A 24,664-nucleotide genomic window follows, 5' to 3' on the forward strand; every position below is an offset into this window, starting at 1 on the left:
CTCCAAGATCCATGGCTTCCTAATCTAGAAGCATCGATCTATTTTCAGTCCCTGCAGCTCCCTGAACTATCAACCAGGAAGAAAGGGCACATTAAGAGTGCACACAGTTATGAACCTTTGGACAACCTGCCCTGACCCCATCCTTTCTTCTGTGTGTTATCTGATGGAAAATAAATCTTTTAATAGGGATATACCATCTTTTTTTGAAGGGTGGTGAGGAGCTGGGTGTGAGGAAACAACTGCTTTTAGTTAAAGGGCTGCACACCTCCCCAGAAATAACCACTTGCATTCGCTGAAAATGAGGGGAAGCCAAATTCAGGCATCTGTTGTGTCAGATTCAGCCAAGAGAGCTGCATTTCAGTTGTATGTTTGAGATCAAGTCCCCTCCTAGTGCAGGAGTTACCCAGCTTTTCAGAATTGCTGTGCAAAAACTGCAGAGTGCCATCAAAATACAAACCAAGTTGTCTCAGAAATAAAGTGGAAAGCCAGTTTAACTAACTGGATGTTACCTTTCAGCAATGAGTAGACCAATGAAGCAAAACACATGAAAAATCTGAGCTTAAGAAAATTACCGGAATGAATGGGACGATGGAATAAACAACATGCTACAAGGAGAAAAATCATATCAATGCTAACATGTAAGTATAGCCTTTTCTTTTCAACCCAAGGGCCCCGAAATACGGTACTCCAGCTGATTAATGAAACCTCTCTGAGTTTCAAAGAGCTGCCCTTTATCATTGCACACATTATCTGGTTGCTTAGCTCCTAATACATTTTACATAGGAGTTCACATTTGCATTAGGGGAAACAGATTCTTCCAGCTCCAGAGAACAGGGAACAACTGGCAGACACCGTATTTAGGAGCCAGACTGGTTGCCTTTCAGAACAGTCACAGAGAACAAGGACAGAAACAGATACCAAGGAAACCAGAAGAGACTCATTTATTCAAAAACAGCAGGACAAAGAGAAGCTACCAGAAAAAAAAAATAATAGAGGAAACTACTGGGGAAGTTATAATATGTCCAATTCTGCATTTTAAATCAGCCTTTCTAAAAAGACTCAGATACTGAATTTGAAACACCAGCAAACCTCAGAAGTATTCAGGAACTATCCCAAAAGCAATGATGCTAAACATGATGGAGGACTGAAATCGTTTCAAGTGAGAAGTACAAAATGAATTAATTCCTTTTTAAATCAACTGAAGACAGACAGGAATGTAAGATACCTGTTGCAAAGACTTCTGCTTTCACAATTCCTTTATCTTCTCTCTGTACATCTTTCAGGAATGCCCCCACTGTCGCTACCATTGGTTTAACAGCAAACTGGCAGCGTTCCCTTCTTGTGGGCAACGTCAGAGTTATCACGGGAAGACCATGCCTGTAATTAATAGTCACTTCTGGGAGAAGAACAACAAACGGAGTGAAAAAAAAATATTGTAAGTTGCAGCTTAACTTTAAAAGTTGTTTTTAAAGTACAGGATGAATAAAGAAAACCAAGCATTACATTCTACATTTCCTTAATGCACGCATTATGATGTCTTCTGGAACATACGTATGACAAGCAACTAACTTCATCTCACAGCAGAAGCCACACCACCGAACCTCGTGAGATACGTGCTTGCATCTCTCTCCTTAGCAGACGGAGACAAGCACCCTTGTCCCGGGGAAGCTGTCCGAAGACCCCACCAGGAGCCTTACCATCAGATGGCACCAGCGTGCTGTAGCGGGCTCCTTCCCGGCGCGCCCAGGTCCCGGTTTGCCTCCAGAGCTGCACCTGCAGCACAAACACAGGAAGCACGTTTCAGAAAGGTTAGGGCGCAAGGGGGGTCTCGGCAAAGGCAGCACCCAGCCCACCTGGTGTTCTGCAGCACCCCGGCATCTGCAACGTGTCCTAAAAGCGGGCACGACGTTTACCTGGAGTCTTACTGCCGAATAACAGAATGGCACTCAATTATATCGGATAAAATAAAAGCCACTACAGCCCAAGATCGCTCCCCTTTGCTTCATGATTACATACTATTTATCAGAAGTTAGCCATTGACATGCATGGCATTAAAAGACGCCACTGACAACGCAGCTTGCCAAAGCTTGGCAGGCACACACGAAGCATCCCCTCTACACTACACCCCCGGAGTAGTGGGCAGAGATGACCAGGACCACTCATTCCTCCGGGAAGCTTTAGGGATGATATACCACATTTGTCTGAAGGCCAAAGCATTTCAGGATCTGCAGGCCAAACCCCTTTGAGAAGGCAGGAAAGGCAAGCTACAAGTGAAGAAGGTCTCTTCACTGAAACTGCCTGTTGCCTTCACGTGATTTGCTTTTAAAGAATCACAAGCTCGACTGCTTGGACATGAATGTCCCATTAGGACAAAGACAACGTTTATCTGTGATAAATGAATCTGTCATGCATTGTGTATTCCAAAGACACTGACTTTGCCCTGGGTGTCTACCTGGAACAAGCACTTTTCAGGAATAAATAAACTAAACCACACTAAACCACTCTGGGGATGTCCAACACTGAGAAATTTGTGTAATGCAACCTTCAGGCAACAAAGGCAGTCAAAAACCTAGATGAAATAGCAAAATACCTTAGACACGAGTAGTATTAAACACACACAAGGGGTAGCAGCCCAAGAAAGCCAAAAAGCTACAATACACACTGTAATTTGGTCATTTCCTCACCCAAGCAGAAGAGTTTCCCTGCAACAGAGCACACACATACTTACCTACCACCAGACTCCATCTGTGGGAGGCAATTACACACACACACAAATTTAGAAACTTACAGCCTAACAGCAAGGAGAAGATGTTCAGAATTTGATCTGTTTTACGCAGAAGACCCTGAAGCACGCAGGTTATAACAGCCCGTGGTAATACTCAGTAGCCTTCCATACAACTGTAAACGTGTGTTACTTGTTTCTTCTAAGGGTTATTTACAGGTTTGGGATTGTTTTTAAAACACAGACTCTTGACATGCAACTTTGCCATCACAGTCTAGATGCCTGTTGTCCAGCCCTCCCCAGACACTGAACCGCAGCCTGCCTGTATCTGAAGGTTAATTCATTTATTTTGCTGTGAATTTGGGCATCTATTTTGTTTATGGAGGAAACAATGCATTCAACAATGAATGTATATTTTAATATATTTAGTAACTAATATAAATGTATTAAATTAAAAATATTTAATATGTTCAATTCAGTTTATCAAAATGAGATCTGTTAAGGTATTTAATCCTATTATTCCCTAGACTTTAACATTTACCACTCATGATCCATTGAAAGCATCTTTATATGCAGAAGACTATCCATTAAAACCACCAGCAAAGAATTTGTGAAGAAAAGCAAAAGCCATGGACCAGTAGAATTGAACTGAGATCCCGGTAATGAACTTTTTCTCTGCAAGCACTAGGTGGATTAACTGGGAAGCACGAGGGGCTGAATTAACCTTCTCCCTAGGCCTCCGGATTTAAATCTCCAGTTTCAGCGAAGTTATTAAATCATGTGCTTGTCCCCTACAGCAGAATTGCCGTGCCCTTTTCACGCTGCTTGGAACAGCAGCTGCTGTGCCACTGACAAGGAAATGAAGGCAGCCATCACCGCAGCTGAAGGGAGGGCTTTGCGCTGCAGGACCAAGGCACGACCGCCTGCACGAGCACTGCTGACAGCTGGAACAGCCGTGCCGCGAGCTGGCTGCATCACAGCCTTGAGATCCCGTAAGAACGATCTTGCTAACTCTCTTACATGTGAGAGCTCACCTAGCCACAGAAAGGCTAAAGAGAGATGTTTTTAAGCCTTTCTGCAACAGAAACGCACGCACCTGGCAGGACGTCTGGCTACAAGCAGCCACAGTGCAGTCACAGCCATGTGCTGAAATCTGGCCAGGGGCTTGTAAGCAGCATTCAGGGGTTTGTTCAGGGGTTTTTGTCCTCACCTCACACAGGACGCCTGGCAGCAGTGCTCGGCCACGGCACAATGGCACGAGTTGAGGGTAGGACCCTGCCAGCAGAAGCCACCACAAAATTAACACACGGCATGGTAACCGATTGGAGCAACCCAATGTAGTCAGCGTGGAAACACCAGCTGGTGCACAATGGAAAATACGTACAGAGTTTAAGGAAATATTTCCATTCCTAAGGGTCTCCTTAGGTTCCAAAGGGCTTAGGTCCCTAAGGGTACCTCCTGTCTCTCAGAGCAGGCACGCCGCCTCCCCGACCTCAGCAGTGGCACTTCGGTGACTGGGTCACAGCACAGCTTCAGGCACTAGTGCAGCAGCACGAACGAGCCAAGCAGCCAGAAACAGGGTGGGGGAGAGATGAGAACAGCAATATTGCTTTTATTTTATGAAAACAAACTAACAAACGCGTAATTTCAATCAAACATACAAGCAAAACCCACCACTTTTGAGAGTGGCAAACCACCGAACCTACCTACATCGTATTTTCTGAAATTAACTGATCCGGTGAGCAATCTTTTACGAGGCTGGGTGACTGCTGCTGCAAACTTAAGCTCAAATTTCTGCGTGACCAGTTTTATGTAAGGAGCTAATATCACCCTCCCTATAGGAGGGAGCATGAAAGCCTCCGATCTCTCTCAGCACTGCAAATGCAAACCCAAACCATAACTTCTGCTCTGTGGAAAACTGCAACGCAGGCAGGGAAAGCAAGAACAAAAAGAGCACTTTTCTCATGAAAAAGCTACCTTGCATAAGGAATTCTACAAAAAAAAAAAAAATCACCCCGTGGACTTTCTGAGAACACCATTTGATTTATTCCATTTTGGTTTGCCTTGCCAAAAGATTATGAAACACTCTGAATCAAAACGCAGCCAACCAACAACTACGTATTTAAATCTGTTTTCTTTGCTTGTATAAACCTGAGAAGATAGGGCACTTTTGTTATTTCAACAGCAAAAATGGGGTACTACTCCCAGAAGGCTCAGGTCCTCTCTCAGCTGCCCGAAGCTGCTCGTTGCAGCCAGGCAATTCCTGTTCTTGTAGCATGAGGTGGGCTCGGCAGTGCCTCAAGGAAAACTCACAAGCAGCCTTTACAGAAAAATTAGTGCCACAGCCTGCTACTGTCAATGCTATGGTCTCCCATGTTCCCATTTCCTGCTCTCTAAGGCAATGATATGAAAGAAAAGCACATTAACACAACACACTGCTCCACTAAGCGTCAGCTTTCCACCCTTTATTTTAATTACGCTGCATTAAAACACACAGTAATTAAAACCTATCTTGCAGCAAGCCTTCCAACAGCAACCCAGCGCTACACTTTTTCCCTGGGCAGGAGAGGAGGTAAAAATCCTGGGGGAAATCACCAGCTGCAATGCCTGAGGATGAGCCCTGGGGCCTCCAAGCGCCACCAGAAGGGGCAAGGTAGGACTCGATGGGGAACACAGGGAAGGCACCGCTCCAGATGCTGCCTCCTTGTTTTATCAGGAGGGGAAAAAAGCCATGTTAGCCACTGTTCAGTGGAGAGACATGCTACAGATAGCTGCTTTTATCTTCTGTACTGTCTTGCATATATATTTTTTTCTTCATCTCTAATAAAGACACCCAGAAGGTCTCTGCGTATTGAATGGTGTCGGCTCCAGCCTGACTCTAAGAGAAACAAACTGAGCAATTAATTCATCACGGAGTAACAATCTGCCATTCGAGATCAAGCTATCTCCAGACATTCCAGAAAGGTTAAAAACCAAGTGAAAGGAGGAAAAAAGCAGGTGCTGTCGCAGTCCACTGGGCTGGCAGATCTCGAACAACCGCGATTACCAAACAATGAATCTGTATTCAGCCCGGGTTTGCGATAACTGCACAGAATGTATTTCCCTTTTTAAAATGAGTCACCACGGCCTGTTTTGGAGATATTGACTGCTAGATTTCTGTGCCGTGCTTATAAGCAAGCACACAAGCAGGAAAACAAGGTATCAGGAGCCCTAGCAGCCACCTACCATCATTTTGCAAGTGCTCGTTTGAGCTGCAAAAACACCTTCTCCCTCCCTCTCTTCAACTTTTCAGTAATTTGCCCCCTTGCTTACATTGCTTCTCTACTGGTCATAGCTCATCGTGCAACAACGGCTTCAGCACAAACGGCAGCTCCAAGGCATGTTGCTGAGATTCAGCTGCGTCCTCTGGAAGGCTTCAGGCCAAACACAACCCCCCGCAGGAGACAGCACAGATTCTGGGCTAACCGTGCTGTGCTAGGCTGCATTTCACCCTGGGATGACACTTCTGACACGTGGGAGTATTCAGGATGTACTTCTCCTTCCTAAATTTAAAAAAAAAATAAATAAAAACGATGACAAATATCCTTATTTTCCCCTGACTCAGCCTTCCTGCCTTACCAGGGGCCTACCACACCTCCTGCCAGATGATCCACGTGGCTCTGTGGGGACTGCACTACAACACGTGCATCTCGACCCTGCAGCTCATTCCAAAGCCCCAGAGTATTTTTAAGCCCTTCCTCGGGGCAAATCCAAGTTTGAAAAAGTAACCCAGAGGCCTCTTGCAGCAAAGCAGTAATTTCAGTGTAAATATGTCCCGGTGATCTTGAAGAAGGAATGGCAATGCAGCTGGCCCTCACTTTTCAGAGGGAGATGACTTCCAACAAGCTTAAGGATGGGCCTTGAAGTGAGACAACTATACAAGGAAAACGTATTATTAGGAGGAACACAAAGAACCACCCAGTATTTCCTCTTGCTATTTCATCAAACCTTCTTTCTCTTCCCTTCCTACACTGGGAAGCAGATCTAAAAGCCTTCCCAAGTCCAAGGCACCAGAAGTCTCGCATCTTTATCCAGTTGCGATCGAGCCCGGTTGCCCGAAAGCTGCAGTTCTTCCCAACCTGCTTCACTTTCAGGACGGGAGACAGGATCCAACAGCTAGAAGGAAGTCTGCAGATCCTAAAGGGGTGAGGTTTTGAGAGGGAGGGATTACAGCGTGAAAATGTATTTGTGCTTCACCAAAAGTGAAAGCAAGCCTACATCCGAGAGCTGTGCCATCTGTTCTCCAACACCACTCCAGGTCCGAAGATTAATTTGTCAGCACAGACAGGATTTGTCATTTGTCCCGCATAATGCATCTCTGCTCTGCTGCCATGCTTTCAGAAATCCTGGCCTGGGAAATGCTGCAATATTTAAGGGTACCAAGAGGGACTTTGCTTTCAAAAATATGCTTATAATAGATCCCGTGAGATAAGAAAAGTGGGCTTGCTGCATCTCTTCCTACAAAGATCCTACAAAGAGAGTATCTTAATGCACACAGCTGTTTCCGTATCTCCCTCCAAAAAAGTGCTCCAACTCATCTCTAGGAGAAACAGTAATTCTTCAAATTGCCAGCCAGGAAAAAGCTTGTTTATATTTCAGCTGAAACGAGATAAGAGAAGAGAAGTAACAGAAGGATGTGGAGTCAGATTTATACACTTAGAGGTTTACCAGAGTTTTAGCCAACTCTCGTTTTTCTCTTAAAGGGCTTTTGGGATTGAAGGCACTGGACAGGTTGTAGCACACAGGAAAAAAAAAAAAAAAAAGGAAGTAATTCAGAAAAGAGAGCTGCTCTTTAGCACTTCCATTTAGAATGGACTCTTCTATTTAGCATACAACTAACCATACCCATCCCCAAACAATAAAAAGCAGGGGGGTGTTATATATACCTAAAAGATGAACTTCTGAGTTGTTTAAGCACTGTATTCCCAGGCTCTTTACTTTCGCTGTGCAGACTTCCAATGCCTCACAGCTCAATGCCTTCGGGCACTGCTTGACAACACCTCTGTTCCCCACCTCTCTAGCAGACTTCACCTCTTCCCCGCTGTGGACACGACCTGTTCCCTTCATGTGTTCCTGTTTTGTAACCTCTTGGACCTCCCCAGGGTTTGACCACAAACCACGGGGAATCTTGACACGCCAATAAACCCAAGCGGCAACCATTGCTCACCTTTCCATTCGTAAAAATAATTCATTGCACTCTTCTTACATGTCAGCAGCTACATTTTACTTAGTTACCTTTTGAAGAGCGTTTCCCATCAGTTAAACTTGTGCTCCTGTTAAAATCCCGCGGATGCAGCCACGGCCACGCTGAGCCCAGCAGGCAGCCAAGCAGCACACAGCCTGCGGCAACGTTTCCAGGAATGACCTGTCCATATAGTTATTTAAAAACAACAGACCATAAAAAGATGTCTTTATAACAAACATCCATACCTCTGTTCCTTCATCTATTTTTTTTTAAAGGTCTGCAGTTAGATGAGCCCAAAGACTTAGGGCAGGCAGCTGTAAATAGGTAGCTTTCCAATGGGAAACTACAATTTTCTTTTGATTAGTTGAAGAAAAATAGGCAGGGATGGAAGAACTGACAGATTAGAGCAAATCAAAAGCCCTTCTCTGTCAGTGGTCGGTATTAATATGCATGTACAAAGATTTACATCCTTCATAACAGACAACTGTAGAGTAATTCCCCAAAGGAACTCAGTGGTTAGTTTATATTCCAGCTTTGTATTCTGTTACTGCACTGTGGATGCTCAAACTACTTGCAGGGAGTGCTTAATATACTTTTTAATCTTGTTAAAAATTAACCAGAGAAAACAATGGCATAATAAGGCAAGTAAGCAGAAGGCTAATCATTCTCCTTCCCATAGCTTCTGATGGGCAACATCAAAAAAATGTCTAAGGCAGCCACTATAAGAACATCCACAGCCAGAAACCAGAGAACTTAAGAATATAACTTACAAGAAACTTCAACAAGTTTTGTCAGGAACTGTAAAGCTGCCATTTATTAGATCCTGGCAGCAGGAAAAAAATATACAGATATTTAAAAAAAAAAAAAAGAGACAAAAGCCACAATGGTAATAACCTGTAAGCAACAAGATTCAAGGGGCCACTACAAGCACACCAGTGACCAGTAGGGTCACGAGCTTCCAGCCTTTATTCAGAGAACAGCAGCAACAAGCTGGGTTCAGCACCAGCACCCCAGCTACAGAACCACTTTACCTGGGAGGACAACTCCTCAGAGGTCTACATAAGCATTAGACCAAAACAAAGCAAAGAAGAACCATCAAACTATGAAACTCATCTGAGTAGATGACCTGTTTGTCTTCTCAGAAAAGAGCTCTGCTGGGAGAATGAGCTTCAAAAACAGTCCTGCCAGAAGGGAGACCGCCAAATAAAGGTTGCTGCTAGAGCAGAGACACCCAGAAAATCCACTTCCATTTCTGGGATGAAAGAAGCGCAGCCGTGCTTGTTGAGGCCACACTGACCCAAGAGTTCAGCAAAGGTCCTGATGAGCATCTCCTGGCACTTGAGGACTTCTGTCTAAGGACCTACCACTATCAAATATTCGTGGACAGAGGTTTCCAACCTTGCCAGTGCCCCAAGAGACATGCCAAAGTGTTGCCAGATGTCAAGAAAAGACACTTTTGCTTCCTTTTCTATCTTTCTTGTGGAAGTCTCAGCTTCTGGAATGGTGATGGAAGAAGACTTTTCACCTAAACACATCAAAAGGCTGTGGCTTTGCTGATGCTGCCAGCTTCCACGCTGCTGACACCTGTCCACCCTTCAAAGTCTTGACTGGACGAGAAGCCTGCACGTTCGTAGCCTTTCTGCAGAGCAGGCAAGGAGAACAAAGAAACATTTGCAGTAGAGATCTCCATAGGCTTTTTCTAAAGCTTATTATTCTAAGAAAAACAATTAAACCCAGTAAGAGAAGATCAAAGCCCCCGTATGCCCTGCATGGTGTGTTCGGATGCACCCGCCGTGCCCTCGGGGGGGGTAAGCAAATCTGCATGCTAGCTGCTCGCTTTTCACCCCAGAGCCTTTGAACTCCAGGCAATTAGGAGCTGCTCGGCTTCCTCTTCCTCTATGAATTCACTCAGGACATTTACTTGAAGGGCTGGTGCAAAAGGCAGGGAAAGCAGCAGCCGAAAGCTCCCGCCCTTCTCCCCAGGCCCACCAAAGCATCGGCATCTGTCAGATGTCGTTCTTCCAATGCAAACAGATTATCCCCAGATGCTCTAATGCAACGACGGTAAGGCAGCATCTCTTACCCAGCTCCATACACCTCCACGAAGCTGCCACGGAGGAACTGGGCCGCTGCGGCCAGCAGGCTCCCTGGTGCAACACCAAATAAAGTCTGCTTTATGCAGGCAACTTTCCTCTAAGCCATCTCCGGTAAATCCTCTCACCTGCCTAACTCACCAATTGAAGCTGGCAGTTCAAGCCCAGTTTTGCCTCCAGAGGTGTCCCCATTTGAGTGGAAGCATCGCTAAAACGAGCCCTAAAATAAGGTAAATAAATCCAGCAGAGTGCTCTGCGTCAGCTTGTGATGGTTACAGCCCGTCCTACACAACAAACCACAACTCACGTTGGGCACATTGCATCCACTTTCTCTTGATAAGAGCAAAAAAAATCATCCTTAGAACACTAACACACAAGGACAACCTTCATTTTAGATACGCTAACTAAACCATTTGCTAATGCTAATGACTAACAAAGCTAATGACTATAAAGTGGAAAAGTATACGAGCTGAATTTAAAGTTATACCTCGTCCCTAAAAGATAGGGACCCCATTTCTCCTTTTTGTCAGCTTTGATCTGAAGGAGTATGTACAGTACAGGTCACCTCAGAAGCTGCAAAAACTCCTTCCTCTGAAGGAACCTAAAGCATCTTCACTGTATTTCAGTCTTCCTAAACGAGGCAGTTATGATATATCTAAATTTCTGAATTTCCATGTGATGGAATATTTTCCAGGTGAAATTTCTCAGCTCACTGGGGGCAGCTCAAAGCTTTACAAACTCCGCCGACAGGAGGAGAGGGGAAAACCCCATTCCTTAACGCCCTGCTTCAGGCTGGGACTATCACCTGGAGTTACGGACCATCTGGGTTTTCCTTCTGCTGCGGCATTGTGGTTTGTAAAGGAACAAGACATCATCAGGCTGTATGTCTGCCTGCTCTAAGCAAGCCTCTGCTACGACAGGAAATCAGTTAACTGCACGGCCACCAGCCACTCAGTCATCAATATTTAACAAGTGCTCAAAGATCCAACAGTCTGCATCCCTCCTACTAGGACGCACGTAACGTTTGCACATTAGAGCTGTTAATTATAAATTAAATGCGCTTACAGGGAGGTTACTCAAAAGCAACACTTAACATCTGCTTACTGCTGGCAGCAAGCTTGCCGTTCGGTGCTACCAAATAACGGGGAGGAGCAACGCTGCTGAGGAGCAAGCGTGAGCTGCTCCACCTTACTGCGTTTACACAGCATCCTTCAAACAGCAATTAATTTGTATTTAGAAGAACTTCAAGGCATTTCTTCCCCCGCTTCCCGCTGGAGGCTCACTGCGGTGGTGTGAAGGCTTCGGCGTGAGGAGGGGGCTCCGTTCGGCAGGCAGGGGACGCACGGCTTCCCAGGCACGTGTGCTGCTGAGGGGAGAGCAAATCCCACCAAGAGACTGCACGGTGCACCAGGCACTTCCCTTTTTGTGCCTTTTTTTTTTCTTTATTTCTAAATTCTTTTCCAAACACCTACCAGCAACAGGTTACCAGAAGCACCAGACCTAATGTGAACTCACAGGTTCCTCCTCCTTCACCCCACGGGCCACGTTTTAATGACGACCTTTCCTTGCTGTTTGTTATTTTCCCAGCTCGTGACAAATCGCCTCCACCTCCTTCCCTTTCTCAGCACACCAGGTAGCTACGGGTGGGCTCAGGTCCCGTGCTGCATGCCACCAAAGGCCAACTGCTCCAAGACCCATGTTGCTCCTCACCCTTCACGGAACAAGCTCCACAGGGAAAGGTCCGGCTCCTGCTGAGGCTTACAAGCTTTTCCAGCCACCCACAGACATTACAGCAACACAAACCAGCAACTGAAAAGGCACTCGGCCGTGGTGGAGAAGCCCTCTCTCAGAAAACAGCAGCTCACTGAGGTTGTTGTGGAGATCAGGAGAACTGCCGGAGGCTGAAGGAGACAGCTCGTGGATTTCCACCTAGCAGAGTTAGCTGCAGCAATCAGGCCTTGAGATTTCCACATGGACACTTGGAGGGATCTGGGCTACATCCATCACCTAAAGCGTTTGCTTCATTACTGCATGGGACGAGAAATGAAGACAGAAGCATATGTTTGTGCATCAGGCTTTTATATCGGTGTGACTAAGTGTTATGTCCTCCTCCAAGTTGGATTGATGTCCACTTCTAAACCCCCTTCTTTAATCTCAGAAGGTACCTATCTAGAAAAAAACGAATATCCTCAACGTTACTCTAAAGAGTAAGGTATTTTAAGAATTTTCTCTAGAAAAACCAATCTGGTTTTGTGCTACAGGTCATTAATGGAGATGTCAAATCTGGATGACTTATACTGGATACGTATATTCAGCTTCATAGGAGAGCAGAAATGTTTGCATGTAAGAAAGTGTATGGAAAACATGCAAGACGACAATCCTGTTTCTTCTTTTTCTTTTTTTTTTCCCTCCCCTTCTCCTCCGCCAGCCGTCTCCTCTGAGAAGCAATGAGCCACCTTCAGCCTTTTGGTAATAATACTCTTCGAAGATGTTTGAGATTTACGCTTCCAAAAGGATAAAGCAGATAACGTACCCAATGCACTAACGGCTAGCTGAGGAGAACAGGGGGGCTGCCAGACAATGAAAGCTCTGGGCATAAATACCTATGGCAAACACCGCATCGGTGAATTCACATGAGACCCACGGGTACCTCTCGCTGTGGCTGAGTGGCAGAGCACCACTAACGTTATCTGAATTAATTCTCCCCCGTTCGAAATGCCACAAGTAAAGCTTACTTTTTATTGAAGGTTGAAAGCTCAACAGGCAACAAGCAGCCAAATTAATTTGTTGAGCTAGCACCCAAACGTGCTATATAGGATATACGTGAATTGAAGTTCATGTAAACAACCACACTGAAAGCTTAATTCGAGCCTTTGCAGTAATAAAAACTGAATATAATCAAATGCCTGATTCGATCAGCCAAACAGCAGAGCATTACACACATGAGGATGGCAAAGAGCTCTGTTATGAGCTTTTATTTTCCCAGCTTTTTATTAGAAAGAATTGCATGCGACGCATCGCAACGCATTAGCATCGTTTGCATGCTTCCCAATGCAACCGAGCACATAACCTTATTTAAGCTGCCTCAACACTATTTCAGCTGAGTTACCTCCTGAGCAACCAAATAAGGAACATCAAAAGGCAGGGACCCCTGTTTCCACCAAAATTTACTCGTTTGGGGGAGGCCTGAGTGTGCTCCTTCCCCAGTGCTCCGCATCGCATGCCAGCGGGTCGCGATCCGGTGTCCACGTCTCACGTGCAAAAAACACGCACACCACCAAAACACACACGCACACACCCCTCTGCCACTGAAACAACACTAGAGTCCAGGGGGAAGTTTTGTCAGTGCTGGCTATTGTACAAGAAACTCCCTGAATTCTTGCCCCGTTTAGCACTGGACATACTTAGACCAGAGCATCACCGCCTGTTGGAACTTTACCTTGATAGCTGCATCGTATGGAAAGGAGAAGACAAAAAACTTCAGGCGTTGGTGGTTTTTTTTCCCCCCTCCTATCCTGGCTGTTATTAAAAACAACGAGACAATCAAAACAGCATCAGTACAGACCAAAAAACACACCAGAGACACGTGGGATAGAGTGGACCAGTGGGATCGATCCTGCCTGACGTGCTGCATAACGCAGCAAGACACACCAGTGGGCAAGAGCTCTTCACAGCCCCGTGAAACACATGGCAGCACTGAATTCAGTTACTTTTGTATTCTCACTTCACTGACATCTTATTTATGAATACGATAAGTACAATTTAGTAGCTATTACCAATCAGCGTATCAGTAGCTCCATTAGGCTTTATTGGTTCCTACCTCAGGTTTGTCAAATGTCAAGATTTTAAACGGATTATACTATCTTTTGCAGACTCCTTCTACAGAAAGGAGGAAGACAATTTTTCAAGTGAATTTTACAAGGAGAATCGGCTCCAAGAATATAAATCACAGACGAAATGCAATAGAGATAATAGCAGAAGATTTCAAACAGCACAAACATAATCGGTGCTTACGGCTTCCCTGCAATCAGGAGAAAACTGCTTATTTTCTTCTCCTCTTGGTCAAGCCAGCCTGCTATTTCATGCCTCCATTATGGCGTGAATGATTACCTGTTTCCTTACAAAACTGCATACCAGGCGGAACCCAGCCTTTGTCAAACAGTGAGTAACTGACTTCCCTGCCTTTCTGTTTTGAAATCCTAAGCCGACAGCTGCAGGCGGTTCCCCAGCAATCAGTAGAAAGTCTTTAGCATCATTTTAAAACAGAGCTCGCTTTTGTTTCGCAGTTCATCATGTTTCACATGCAGGCGAAGTGGAGTCAGAAGTAAAACTATTACTGACTTTAAGGGACTCAACTTTTTCTTCCATGGAAAGACAGGCTACGTCGAACACTAAGCGTTATCTCTAGAGGATTAAAGCAGCAAATCAAAGAACCCTTTTCAGCCAGAGTTTCACATTAACTGGCAGGTAAATGAAACCCTGAAAACCACGTGGACTGGGCTCAGCCAACTCCCAATTCACTTCGAGATTTTATTCTGGTAAGGAATGGTAACATTATTTTGGGTTTATTCAACATGATCCATCTCTGTTTTGCTGCCAACCAAGCGTGTTCATTGTTTGCAGAACCTTACTGCTTGCCTTCCAGGCTCACCTCCCAGAACAGCATCCAAACAGCAAGGGGAAAAGCTCACACACTGCCTCGGCTCCCCGGGCAGGGAGGCGAGCAGCGGCCCCAGGGGCTGCCAGTCCTCACCCGTCAGAAAGAGATGCTGAAGCCCCACACTTCTTCACCAGCCACCTTCTCCACTGTGCTAGTATTTCTTGCTCCTTCCTCCTGCATTTCCAGTAGCTTTACATGGGAGTTTTGGTACGTGAGAATAATCATAATAGGCATTATCAAGAGATGACTTGTAGCATCAAGAGACAAAGGCAACTCGGTATTCGTACCAGACAGGAACGCAAACATCGAGACCTCCTTCGTGAAGCTCCCAAACAGCCTCAGCAGGCTAAAGATTTTTTTTTTTCCTTTAAAAGATGTCTGTCACACTCCCACCAGCATGCTGAACAGAGGAGAGATCCATCAGGTACCCCAAAACTCACCCAAATCCACCTGACCAAAGCGGCCAAATAGTAACAAACAAGACGGCAACAGGAGAAAACAATCGAAACACAGAATTACAAACATTTCTGTTTGCCATCTGTTCTGTTTCTCTGCACTGAGCAAAACAGATAGTCCTTCTCACTGCCTACGAGATAATTGGAAACAAAAAAACCTCTGGCTAGTAAGGCTTGCTTCACATCATAACATAAACACGACAATTTTACTTCCATATAAACAGACACTAGAAGACAGGCTCTAACCTGTGGTTTCAAATGCCCAGCACACTGCCTGTGCCCGGACAGAAAGATGGCCTAGTGCTTTTGGCTGAAAGGCAATTTCTTAAGCAGCAAATTCATTGCAAAACTATTAATCTTCCAGCTCAAATTCATCTGTTTGGCTTCTGCCTCACGTTCTGTACAGCTGGCATCAAAGATGTCAGATATTTATTCTTGCCAGACGCAGTTACGTATTGATGTTGTTTAAGTTGTGGTTGATGTGCTATGTTCGTTCCAGTATCATAATTAAAACATTAAATTCAACGGCATTAACTGCACAGTGCGAGTCGCACACGCTTCTGATTTGGACACGTGAATCTGGGAGGGATTCAAGTTCATTTACCTAATTTGTAAGAGCAAACATTGACAAAACCATGAAGTACCTGATTCCTCTTAAGAACGTCCACATGATTTTTAATAGTTACTTTGCACACCTTTACACACACGTTTGTGCTTTCCTTACTGTTTAACCCTACAGGAGTGGGGCTCAGCAGGGCAGATGGGACCAGCACCACACTACCACGTGCCTCAATCTCACATCCAACGCCACTGCCACTGTGCCCGTGGCGACACCCCTCCCTGACCCCCAATTTGCCTTTTAATCACCCCTAAGATCTCGTCTGTACTTTACTATTACCATCTCAATATTACAGCAATTAGGTACAGCCTGCATTTCTCCTGTGTCTGAGACATAAACAAAAATTAACTCCCAATTAAGGCGGCTTTGTTTGTTTGCAGACTCAAGATTTGACTACTGAGAGCAACCCAGAGCGGGCAGACCTTCCGTAACAAGGATAAACAACGTTGCTGCAGGAGCTTCGTGGAGCACAGAGGGACAGATCCAGCAGGAGAAGGACAGAAAGGGTTCGAGGAATCTCTGTTGGGAGGGCCGCTCTACAGCCCCACTACTCCTGCAGCTTGCCCAGCCAGCCTTAGGTGCTCGAAAGCATTTCCTTGAATCTTGAAGAAGTCACCTACGGGAACCTGTGTATCTTAAATCAGATCAGAAAAGAAAAACAGACGCAAAAAATAAGTAGAAGTCAAGTGTCCTCTGAAAGGAAAAAACAGCCTTTTTCCTAAAAGGAGAGTCTCTGACCTAGCTGACTACATACCAGTTTCTAGAAGGCTCAGACCAAATATCCAAAAGGCTCAAATGAAGATTTGCAGACACTGATTTAGAGGGCTGGAACATGCACAGATCCAGAAACTTGAGTAACACCTGAGCACAGCAAAGCCAACCACAACCTGCAAGCCACAGGGAACACCGACAGCGTGCTCCTTTCTCCCAAGATGCATCTAATTCCTCAGAACCTGCGCTTTCTCCCCAAACACTCTACCTTTTGCTGCTTTCATTGGTTTTCATTTTATTCTACAAAGAACAGCACAGAACAAGCATTAATAGGACAGAAAGGAAATTAAAGCTACTGCAATGGGACAAGAAAAGTATTCAGCAGCTTTTTTTGAGATGGACACTGCATAGTGGCAGACAAAGACAACATCCTTGTCCTTCCTGCACAGAAGGGTGATGTCCTGCTCACAGATGTTTCGTATATTTCTCCAAGCTGTCCTCTTTCCAGTCTGCATTTTCTTTCATAACACAGCTTCACCTGGCTCCCAGCAAGACCGTTTCCACATCCCATTCCTCTTCTCCCAAGAGTGCGAAAGGAAGAGCTTCCACACCGAGCCAAGCAGAAGAGTAAAACAGCAGAGTTTCCTCTAACTTCCTCCATCTAAAAAGTTAATTTGTATGTAAGAACTCAGACAGGAAACAACCGACCTCAGCTGCTGGGTTTCTACTTCGACAGCAGCAGTGTGTATTTAACCTACACAACCGTTCCCATGACAGTGCCCTTGGAAAACAAAACCAGTAAGTTTCAACCACCTGCCTGCAGACACTGCGGCCGGGCAGCTACGCTGTACAAACTCCTCCACTGCTGCATGCTTTTACAGCCCATGCAGTTAGGCAGCGATCTGCTTCCTCCTCCTTACTTTGCAAGGAAAATCAGCCAGGCTTCCACTGAAACAGGAGTCAGATGACAAGCCTGGACGCTTCAAAATCTTCGAAAAACGCAAATGAGAGACAGAATTTTTATTAGAGGCATTTATCTGCACTCACAGTTTGCATCCTCAGGAGGAAACAGGACGAACGCTCGGTGTCTTCGTGCCTCCTGGTGTTTCGCCGTCAGCTGCTGGGTGCTCAGGCACAGCTATCAGACAGCTCATCCCCGCACCCAACGGCTGTCGGGGCTCAACCACAAAGCACCGAGTCTGCCAAAAGCCTTTTTTTAAAATGTTTTTGGAAAAGATGAATGGTTAGAGGCAGGAAACATGTTTTTAATCTTTAGAGCACTTAGAGATAATTTGATTAGAAGTCTCTTCTCAGTCTAATTGAGCATCTCTGTCTCTGATCCTCAGACAACCGCTGCAGGCAGGGAAGTACAACTACCTACTTCATCCAAATTAGGAGAAAACAAACAGCACCGCAGCTGGAATGACTTACCAAAGGTAACACACAAAGCTTGTGGTGGAGCAAAGAACAAAACCTGTGTGCCATGTCTGCAGCATCTATGAAACAGCACCATGTGTTTCCTTATTCCAGCACCTAAGCTTCATCCCAACAGAGAAAAATACTAACAACTGACATAAACATTACATTTTGAACCGTCCATCTGTCTTCATTTTAAATCTATTATATATATATATATAAATAAATCTGCATAATTGTGTTGATTCAATTCTGTTTTGATCAAAGCACCTTTTTTTTGTGTGTGTGTGTTTGCTTGCGGTGCTGTCCAGTTTGCTGTGTGCGTAGCAGATCACATGTCCAGAAGAATGCACAGCACCGAAACCCCAAAAGGCAGCTCCTTTCTATTTTCTGTGCTTCTACCTCTCATGCTTGTGAGATTTATGAACCCCAGTATTCACTGCTTAGGCCAGTTATGTCTATTTAATCCTTACATGATTCCTAACAAATTAATCTCTGCAGCTTCTAACCATTTACACTGCCTGTGAGTTCCCTTCAATCATCATTATCTTTATGGTACTAGGAAGCTTGAAAGCAAATTTACTATTTCAGGTACGAAATAGTATGAGTGCTCTTATTCCCCTGTCCCCTGAAACAATTCCTCCTCCACATGCAACCCAAAAGGACACTGGTCTTTCCCAGCACCCCAGCACATTCACGTGGTGTCCTCATTATTAAAACCTTTTTTTCAGGGGTGAAAGTGCTGTGACAACACCAAAACAAGCTGGCAAACCCACGGCCATGCCTGCAAAAGCAGTTAATGAAGAGGAGAGAAGCCCTTGCCTGGTCTCTGCACCCACTGATGTAACACTAACACACACCACCACTGGGAGAGTGGGCTTAAAAACTCTTTTGCAAACAGCAAGCTAAAGAGGACTTGCTGTTTAATTTAAGCAGCAAAATCCGACCCCATTAAACCACTACACTCGTGTCCACTTTACCAGCCACCCCAATACAGCCAGCTCCCATCCTCACGTTCACAGGAGTGAGCTCCAAGACAGCAAACTCTCTCACACTGTGCTTCACCAACCGTACAGCTGAAGCAGAAACTTCGTTTTCTGCAGACCCTCAACAAATATTCAATATATTCCGCTTTCTTTCTTTCTTTTTTTTTTTTTTTTAAAGGAGCCAGACATTAATTGTCCTTGCTGAAGAAGCAGGGCCCTTTGCAACCATTTCCCCAGAGAAATGTGATCTCTGCATGGTTTATTACCTTATGATGCTGACGGGTGAAGAAAAATGAGACTAAGAGCAGTCCGCCGCAGGTAAATAATTAACCACCGGAATAATGTCAACCTATTTCTCAGCTTCATTCTCCTTAACTATACTTTGGCATCATGCTTTGATCTTCACCACAGGGCTGAAGCTGGTAGCATATCTTATTCAACAACGCAGGTGTATTCTCCCAACTGGATGCAAACAGATCCTGCCAGAAGACTAAAACAGTGTTTAATCCAACGTGAACTTCAGTCGCTCCTCCTGTCTGTTCAGATAAGGAATCACCTGGATGTTCGTTTGTTCTACTCGTGTTGCTTCAGGAGCTTCGGCTCCCCACGTCAGGAAAAAAACTTGCTCTTTTTGCGAGCTGAGAGGGAGAACAATTCTTATTCTTCAAAATTATTTGGAGGAGACAGAGGGGTGACATTTTGCAGCTACGGATCAGCTGTTCCCCAGACAGATATAGACCAGGGCAGGAAAGGACAGACACGGAAAAAGTCATCCAACTCCAGGCCCCTGGGGCCATGGGCTAAGGTCGGCAGTAAGCACAGAGCAGCCCAGATTTTTGCACCTCCCAGAGGTTGCCAACCGAGTCCTGAGTCCCGGCAGTACCCGCAGCTCCGCACAGCAGGGATTACAGCACCTGCCCTTCTCCTCCCTCGGGGCACTCGGAGGACGGAGAGGCTGGAGTTAAAGCTGTCACTTCGCCCTCTTCATTTTCTCTTCCCTTCTGGCTCAAGTCTCTTAAAATCACACTTGCAGCAGCAAGAGCGGTTGCATCTCCCCAGAAAAACAGATTGCACCGAATCCTCTGAAGCTCTGCTTGTTTGAGGGACAGCACACCTGGCTTCCACCGAGTCAGCGTGCTTACCTCTGCTCAGCAAAGGGAACGGCAGCGTGACAGCACCGCGCGTGGCAAGCCGCTCACCTGGACTTACAGCATCACCGGAGAGACGCGATCGCTGGCCTGCAGGCTCAGCATTTCATTAGGCCTTGCCTCAATGCAATTAAGATCTTAATGATTTTTTTTTTTAATGTTTTCACATTAGGTCTGCTAAGGCATTGTCAGCAGCAGGAAGGGCTTATTGATATAGATATCAACAGGCAACTTCTCAACAGGCAGGGGCTGTACCTGTGCATGGCAGCCATTTAGCTACTACAGCATACATCAGATCAAATTAACTTTTTTAAAAAGTTAACTGTTTTTGCTCTGATAACTGTCATTCTACAGTTGCAACCAGAACATGAAGCAAAAAATCCTGAGTAAAATCAGTAAATGACAGAGCTCATACCTGGAAAAAGTTTAAAACAAAGCTCGAGACTCCGTTTTCCATTGCAACCTGGGCGAAACAGGTACTTCATCTACTTCATTGGCATCAAAAGAAACCGACTTTCCTTCAGTTTTGAAGAAACTCTGATCTTGTGCCAGAAAAAAGCAGTTGACAAAACTCTAAAGTTTGGTGCTGAAACTTATTCTCTTCTGAGACAACACCTCCTGCATTCAGCCAAGTCAATCTTTAACTCAGGCCCACACATCTGACCAAGGTAAAAAACAGAATTCCAGTCCCAGAACGCAAATCAGACCCATCAGCTACTCACAGATAGGCACACTTTCCAAATTCCTGTGCTATTTTTTCCATATCTCAGGAACTGCTTATCTACAGGACAAGAATCTCAGTTCTCAGAAAACAATGCCGCATCTCCTTGACTATGAAAGCCTGGAAAAAACACAACCCAAGTGCACCTCAAAGGCTCAAGTAACAATGGAAGGCAGATACACAGAGCCACTGTATTTTGTGTAGAAAATAAGTACCTAACGTTTTTGAAAAGTTGTGACATTATAAAAACACACACAAAATACTCAAGGACTGCTTGCTGTCAAGTGACTGAACATGGACACCGAGAGCACCATGCATTCCTAGAAAGAAGGAAAACGTTCTCCATGCCCTATAACTGACTGTGGTTAAGGGAATTATTAATTTTACCTCATGAACTCGATACTCTGACAAAAAGCCACGTGAAAAAGCCATGGAGAAAATGGCATCACCTGCGCTCTCAGATGGTCTGCTGCTTTGCTGTGATGAAGACAGATGCTGAAGTTGAGCTAAGTTCCCCACAAATACACAGTAAAAGGATTCTTGTAAATCTCTCAAGTGAGAAAATCTGCATCTTCTTGAGAATACAGAGCCTTGAGGAAGCTGCAGTAGCTTACACCAAACACCCCTCTGACTTCAGAGAGTTTTCCTGGAGTGCTGAAGAACATCTGAATTTTTGAAGGCTGGCTTACTAACAGTCTAGCAAATGAGGAAAAAAGTATCTAATTAGCAACAAGTGAGTAATACAGACACATAACTGTGTTTACAATGTGCCATCATGGAAGAAAAACACAAGGGAAAGAGCAGTCACAATCTCTTTGACACCAACATATTTTGCTGCAATCTGCTTTTGTAGCATGCCAGCTCCACGAGTGAGCATTTGAAATGGATTCATGAACGTACTGAAAAACCTCTTCTATCACTTGTTCTGCGGGTCTGAAGAGCACAAGAGGCCAATCAGTCTCTGTACTTGTTTTCCACATATCTGTGTTTTACTTCCACTCAGAATCACACAATTGAAGTTCAGTTCAAAATCTGCCTTCTTCCCTATCTACTTGTTGCAGCTGGAGTCTCTGAAGCAACCTGCCAACTACTCACATTTAAGCAGAGGCATCAAGGCTACAAAACAGTAATTTAAACTCAAAGGGATGGCCTGAACAGCTCTGCGCTTAGGAGGGGATATAAAGACCACAGAGAACACGTTGTAGGGAGCAGAGCACAGTGCTACAAGCCAGGACCCATGCAGACAAACTGCTCGCTAAATACTGAGAGTTTGGGCTAAACACAGTGGTCCAGCACTTTTGTTCTTTCACCTTCACCTTTGAATAAGCATTTTTGTTCAACATTTCCCTCCCTCTGAGTAAGTGCTGCTGGGGTTCAACCATATTTTCCCGAACTTGAATTTTTCCTGCCCATCTGACAGCTGCCACAAAATCCCGTGTATTTTTCGTAACGCTCAGCTCCTCGAGTCACAGGACTACACAGCAGGCTCGCTCACTGATACCGAGCTTCCTCCAAACCCTAGAAACTATTAGGAAAACCATAAAAGCCAAGAGCAGTACCTAAGGGCTTGAATTCTAAGCGTTACACAGCATCCCAAACGATCAGCATATGAATGATCAACATGAACCTTTTCGTTCAGGCTGTTAATAACTTCTGATAGCATCTACCTTATTATGTTGCTTCGTGCAGTTACCTGCTCTACTACAGTTAGGAATATTCCCAACTTAAAAAGAAAACTTTTGTTATACACAAAGAAAACTACTAACTACTGATAGTTAATGCCAAGCAAGACAAACCACGCTTGTGGTGGAGGGTATGGTTACAAGATCTTACATCCCAACGACCCCAGGCTGTATTTGTACTCGAATGCCAGCACAAATACACTTAGCACAGGCTGGAACAGGGACTCCCCAAAGGCCATTACATCCCCGTTAAGCAGAAAAATAGCACGGCCACTGCAGAAGGCAAGGCAACCACCACGCAAGAAAGCAAGCTGATGTGCACGCTGCATTAGGAAATGCTGAGGAATGGCTCTGCTGTGAGGGCTTGCCCAGATCAAAGTCCCATCAGGGTGTGAACTATAGCAGAATATTCTCAATTTACACTTTCACTGCCACAACGAACAGCTTGGGGTTAGGACTCAAGGAGCACACGTGGCTTACCAGCTGCAATTCACTCAGAGGGCCAGGGCTACCTCACGTCCCTTTAAAATTACTTTAGCTCAGTCCCATTTCCAGGGTGCTCGCAGTGACAGGGCACTGCAGGACCAAGCCTGTAAGCGCACAGCTCTGGACTGTGATCTTTGGAGCACGCCTGGTTTTACTACACCAACAAGACTGCAACCACCGAGCGCACACCTTTGGCTGCTGACTAAAGCACGCAGACCTAAATATGAACTGTGCTTTCATACGCTGCAGCGTGTCAGACTTTATGGCTTCGAACACAGATTGTTCTCATTTAAAGTGACCATAAAAAGGAATAGCAGAGAGCACTCTCACAACTAACAGATTACAACAAGAAAAGAAGCGATGGAACTCTCATTGCAGAAATTTAGCTGTCTGCATACTGAACTGGGCCTAGCTCCAACTTTGGAGGAGGAAAATAAATAAATAGTGTTACCTGTCTCATAAGAAACTACTTTTCCTTGAGAGCAGCCAGCTGAGAAACCGTACCGGTCAGACTGACTGCAGGTAAAGGATACTGCCGTGGTGCCAGTGCCTGGGCGTACATCCTGGCAGGAATCTTTCCTCGAGATTTTTATCACACTTCTCTCAGCTCACAGGAGTTTTAAGTCATTCTGCAGCGTGTCACCTCCCAGCTCAACCGAGGGCAAAGCCCCAGGAGCCCACCTGTTCTGAACCTTTACAGACTCCTTGTGCTGCACCTTTAGCAGGGCTTCCGCTTTGGATATTAAAGGGGGAACACTACAGCTTCCAAAACTTCTCCAAACCAAGGCGCAAGCTGCCAAAATGTATGCCACGAGCACGGGCACCGTGATGCCTGGACAGCTTGGGATTCATTTAAAAACAGCCTTGGAGAATGCACAAACAAGAATCCAGGATACAACCAGCAGCATAAAAGGCTAAGCAGGAAGGCGTGAACTAAAATAAAGCTCACGCCTAACACAGGTACCACGTGGGGTTTAATCCCGGGGTTCGGTTACCTCGCACAAAAGTTCCTCACGAAGGATCCCTGATGCTTGATTCAGTTCCTCCTGTCAAACACGTGGCCGAGGCAGATGAGATGCACTTACTCTTGGTTCTGGCAGCAGAAGAAAACAGATTGCTCAAGATCACAAGCTGCTGCGCCTCAGTCCCCTCCCAGCCCAGATTTAGCAGACTTCCTGCTTTTAGTTAAAAATATTAGTGGGAGTCGTGCTCTGAAAGGCCAGTATTAGTGACAGAGCTGGTGAAGTCATCTCCCTCAGCTCCAACAGTTGACGAGCCTGGGGTGAACTTTAAAAAACGATACTGTCTTTTAAGAAGCTGGCGAATTGTGAACGATGCCCTGTTGGCTTTATCTGGAGTTTTAACATTCTGAAAAGCTGCAGGGAGAGGGGCAGAAAGGGGCCAATAAATTGAAGCTGAGCCACTGGGAAGCTAAGACAAACTCATAACCTTGTCATTTCACAGGCAGTCAGCCTACTCAACCACGTCAGTTATACAAACCAGATGCACAGCTCTTACGGTGTAGCGGAGAAAGATGACTGCTTCGAGTTTCACCATTTTATCGATGTTAACAGCGTTAAGCATTTACTTGAGCCACCGGTCAAGACTCTTGACCAGCAGTGCCCAGTTGATTCAGCATTACTATCCTTGGGCACAGCACTTCAAGACAGCCAGATCGTAACTTCAGTTCCTCACGTAGCATTTATTGCACTACTGGTGCAGTAAACTAACACATTCAGGC

At 45.2% G+C, this 24,664-nt stretch overlaps 1 protein-coding gene and 1 long non-coding RNA gene across 6 annotated transcripts in view; both read right to left on the reverse strand.

Annotated features, from left to right (window-relative positions):
* Positions 1-24,664, reverse strand: part of MCUB (mitochondrial calcium uniporter dominant negative subunit beta) — a 39,219-nt gene that overhangs the window by 6,654 nt on the left and 7,901 nt on the right. The window contains exons 2-5 of one of the 5 annotated variants that reach the window (XM_083833967.1): positions 23,919-24,016; positions 11,905-12,066; positions 1,698-1,773; positions 1,226-1,396 (exon numbers count right to left, since the gene is read on the reverse strand). In XM_083833967.1, coding sequence (XP_083690093.1) covers positions 1,226-1,396; positions 1,698-1,773; positions 11,905-12,012 — 355 coding nt within the window. In that variant the 5' untranslated portion in view covers positions 12,013-12,066; positions 23,919-24,016. Of the gene's footprint in view, positions 1-1,225; positions 1,397-1,697; positions 1,774-11,904; positions 12,067-16,953; positions 17,151-17,531; positions 17,556-23,918; positions 24,017-24,664 lie in introns of those variants that run through there. The other 4 variants (XM_083833968.1, XM_083833966.1, XM_083833965.1 and 1 more) reach the window with 4 other exon arrangements.
* Positions 1,780-11,743, reverse strand: LOC310898640. Its single transcript, XR_014583505.1, has 3 exons — positions 6,035-11,743; positions 4,429-5,600; positions 1,780-4,261 (listed from the first exon to the last, which is right to left on the reverse strand). It is a non-coding gene; the product is annotated as an uncharacterized lncRNA (long non-coding RNA).

The sequence above is a fragment of the Anser anser genome (assembly GCF_964211835.1).
Source record: "Anser anser genome assembly, chromosome: 4".
NCBI classification, from domain to species: domain Eukaryota; kingdom Metazoa; phylum Chordata; class Aves; order Anseriformes; family Anatidae; genus Anser; species Anser anser.